The sequence below is a fragment of the Triticum urartu genome, chromosome 4A, assembly GCF_056163025.1.
Source record: "Triticum urartu cultivar PI428250 chromosome 4A, HENAU_Tu73, whole genome shotgun sequence".
Taxonomy (NCBI): Eukaryota; Viridiplantae; Streptophyta; class Magnoliopsida; order Poales; family Poaceae; genus Triticum; species Triticum urartu.
In genome coordinates this window covers 584119392-584122015 of record NC_141876.1, presented here as the reverse complement: position 1 = coordinate 584122015, position 2624 = coordinate 584119392, and the positions used below count along the sequence as shown (strand labels likewise).

Below are 2624 nucleotides of genomic sequence, written 5' to 3'. Positions count from 1 at the left end.
TGACCCGGAAAGTAAGATTTTCACATCCTTTGGCTTACCAAGATCCTCAATTTCTTTTGAAGCGACATCAATTTGAAAGCCGGAGGCAGAACCAGACCAGCAAGGATGCAGAGCTCTCCTCCGGCTTGCCTGACCCAACCAGGAAGCGTCGGACTGAGGTTATCTCCAACTTACATCCTGTTTTACCTTTGGCGGGTTTAATCCGTCAACCTCTCAATTCATCTGACTCCAATTATCAGGATACCTCTCCTTCCTCCGGCGAGTCTATGCAGTCAAACATGCCGGCTTTTAAAACTGCCCCTGGGTAATGTCAATTTGTTTACCTTATGGTTTATCTTACTCATGTTTTTGTACTCACTCTTCTGCCTTGTCCACAGTGTGCAAGTGAAGCCCTGGAAGAAAGCAAAGAAGGATAAACCGGCTCAAGACCCTGTAGTAACTGAGCTAGAACTGGGCACGGCTGCCCTCGACTCTTCCACACATCAGCCGCCGCCTGAGCCGGCTCATGATATTCCAACACCAACTTCTGACCCGCCTGCTGAAGATACTCTTGATGGTTCTGATAATCCGGAAGCACCTAGCCCGGCCAAGACGACTGATCCAGAAGTGTAAATTCTCAAGACTCAGTTTGTTGAGCCGGCACGGCCCACCGTACTTGCCAAGTGTTCTGCTAAGGAGGAGTTGTTAGAACGCCGAAAGGCCAAGATGGACATCACTAACTATACTCATTTGAGTATTGGAGAGATCGTCTCGGGCTATATCAATCAAGTGCATAGCAACCGTGACCTGGAAATTGACATGGTGAAGCAAATACAGCAAAAATCTGAGGTATGACTTATGCTACCTTCCCTTAACCATACTTACTGTACCAGCCCCCAAGTCTATTGCTTATAAGTAAATACGCTGTAGACTTACAAAAATTTCTAGCACCGTTTTTCCGGCTTAGAAAGAAGACAATTAACCCGGTTGTAGCAAGAAATGTTGAACTTGCGATACACATTAGCCCCCAAGTGCCACGTACCTTTGCTTGCAAAGTGCTTGGGACTTAATCTGCTTAAACCGGCATAGTAATGTAGAGTTCTTCAGCATACATTAGCCCCCAAGTGTCAAGTGTCTTTTTCTTGCAAAGTGCTTGGGACTTAACATTATTTTATCATGACCCTGACTATGACCCGGTATCAATGCAGGCCACCATAAGTCAATTTGAGTCAGAGATTGCTGACCTGAAGAGCCGCCTGGCAGCCCAGGAACTTGAAATTCAAAAGGCCAACTCCAAGTTTGAATTCAGCATCTCTGAACAAGAGAAGTTGAAGAAGAACTTTGAATCAGAGAAGAAAATCTGGGCTGATGAGAAGGCCTCACTAGTAACCTGGGTCGAGACAGCAGAAACCTCACTTGCAGAAGCAACAGCTGAGCTGTTCGGCTTAAAGCGCCAGATATCTCAAATGGTCCCAGCAATCTTCGGTAAATGACTATATATAAACCTCAAATATTGCAATCCTTCCTTTGATGACTATGTTAATTATTACCTCCGGCTCACCTTTTGTTTAATAACACAGGCCCCAGGAGCACCAACCTCAAGCAGAACATGGTGGTCAAGCTGAAGGCAGTCTACACTCTGGTGGAGCAACTGTACGCCGGGTCACAATGTGCTTTGGCCGTTGTGGCTTTATCAAATGATGTCCCCCATCTCCTGCAAGATGTGCTAAAACAGCTTGCTGTGCTTCCTCAGCGGGTCCAAGAGCTAAGACGGGCATCTGCAAGAGCCGGAGCTATAGCCTCCTTGAGCCGGGCCAAGGCGTGGATTCGAGAGCTAGACCCGGCCGATCTCACTCTTGGATACCCGAGTCTGAAGGAGGATGAAACCTTGTTTGATGAGGCAGACTTCACCGCTTGTGTGAAAGACATACGCCCTGTGGCTACTCTCATTGGGAACGACACTGATCTTACCAAGTATCAGCCGCGTTATGACAGCGAGAACCGGAGGATTCCAACACCTCATTACGATGATGTCAGCCTGATCCCTCCAACTCGTAAGCATACCTTTGCCCCTGAAGTTGACCCAACCGGTTTAATAGATGATGAAGCTGAGTTTGAAGCCTTGAGTGGCATTTACTGGGCCTCATCAACCTTCCAGGACAGGGCAGCCAACGAAGAGGCGGAGAAGGCTGACCCGGAATCGTCAAGCCAACCAAAGGAGTAAAGACGTCGGGCGTCATATGTTTATGTCTTTTGTGAAAACAATGCCTTACTATTCAGACTCGGGGAGTCTTGTAATAGGGTAGAAAAACTCTCGATTTTTGTCATGCCTTCATGCATGTTTATGGCACTCAATACTTCCTTAAGCCGCCATCGCTATATACTTCCAGCTTTTATTGATCTTCTAGTTCCTTTATGTTAAACAAAAGTTACCTGCCTTATCTTGCATAGAGGACAAACAAAGAATCCTCTGGCGACTTACCGCCTCGGGGGTCACATAAGGTATTGATAACCCGGAGTATACACCAAATAATATTAGGAAAACCAACTTACGATTAGACTTAGTAGACATAATCATAATGATATACCTGTGATGCTTGTGGTTATCTCTCCGGCTTATATAACCCAACCCCTGAGGGTAAGTT

General features: G+C 46.4%; 1 protein-coding gene across 1 annotated transcript; it reads left to right on the top strand.

Moving 5' to 3' along the window:
• The first annotated feature begins 705 nt into the window (after nt 1–705).
• LOC147976839 (uncharacterized) lies at nt 706–2203 on the top strand. Its single transcript, XM_087520994.1, has 3 exons — nt 706–828; nt 1188–1464; nt 1560–2203. The coding sequence occupies exons 1-3, from the start codon at nt 706–708 to the stop codon at nt 2201–2203; spliced, it is 1044 nt and encodes a 347-aa protein (XP_087377120.1).
• The last annotated feature ends 421 nt before the right edge of the window (nt 2204–2624 follow it).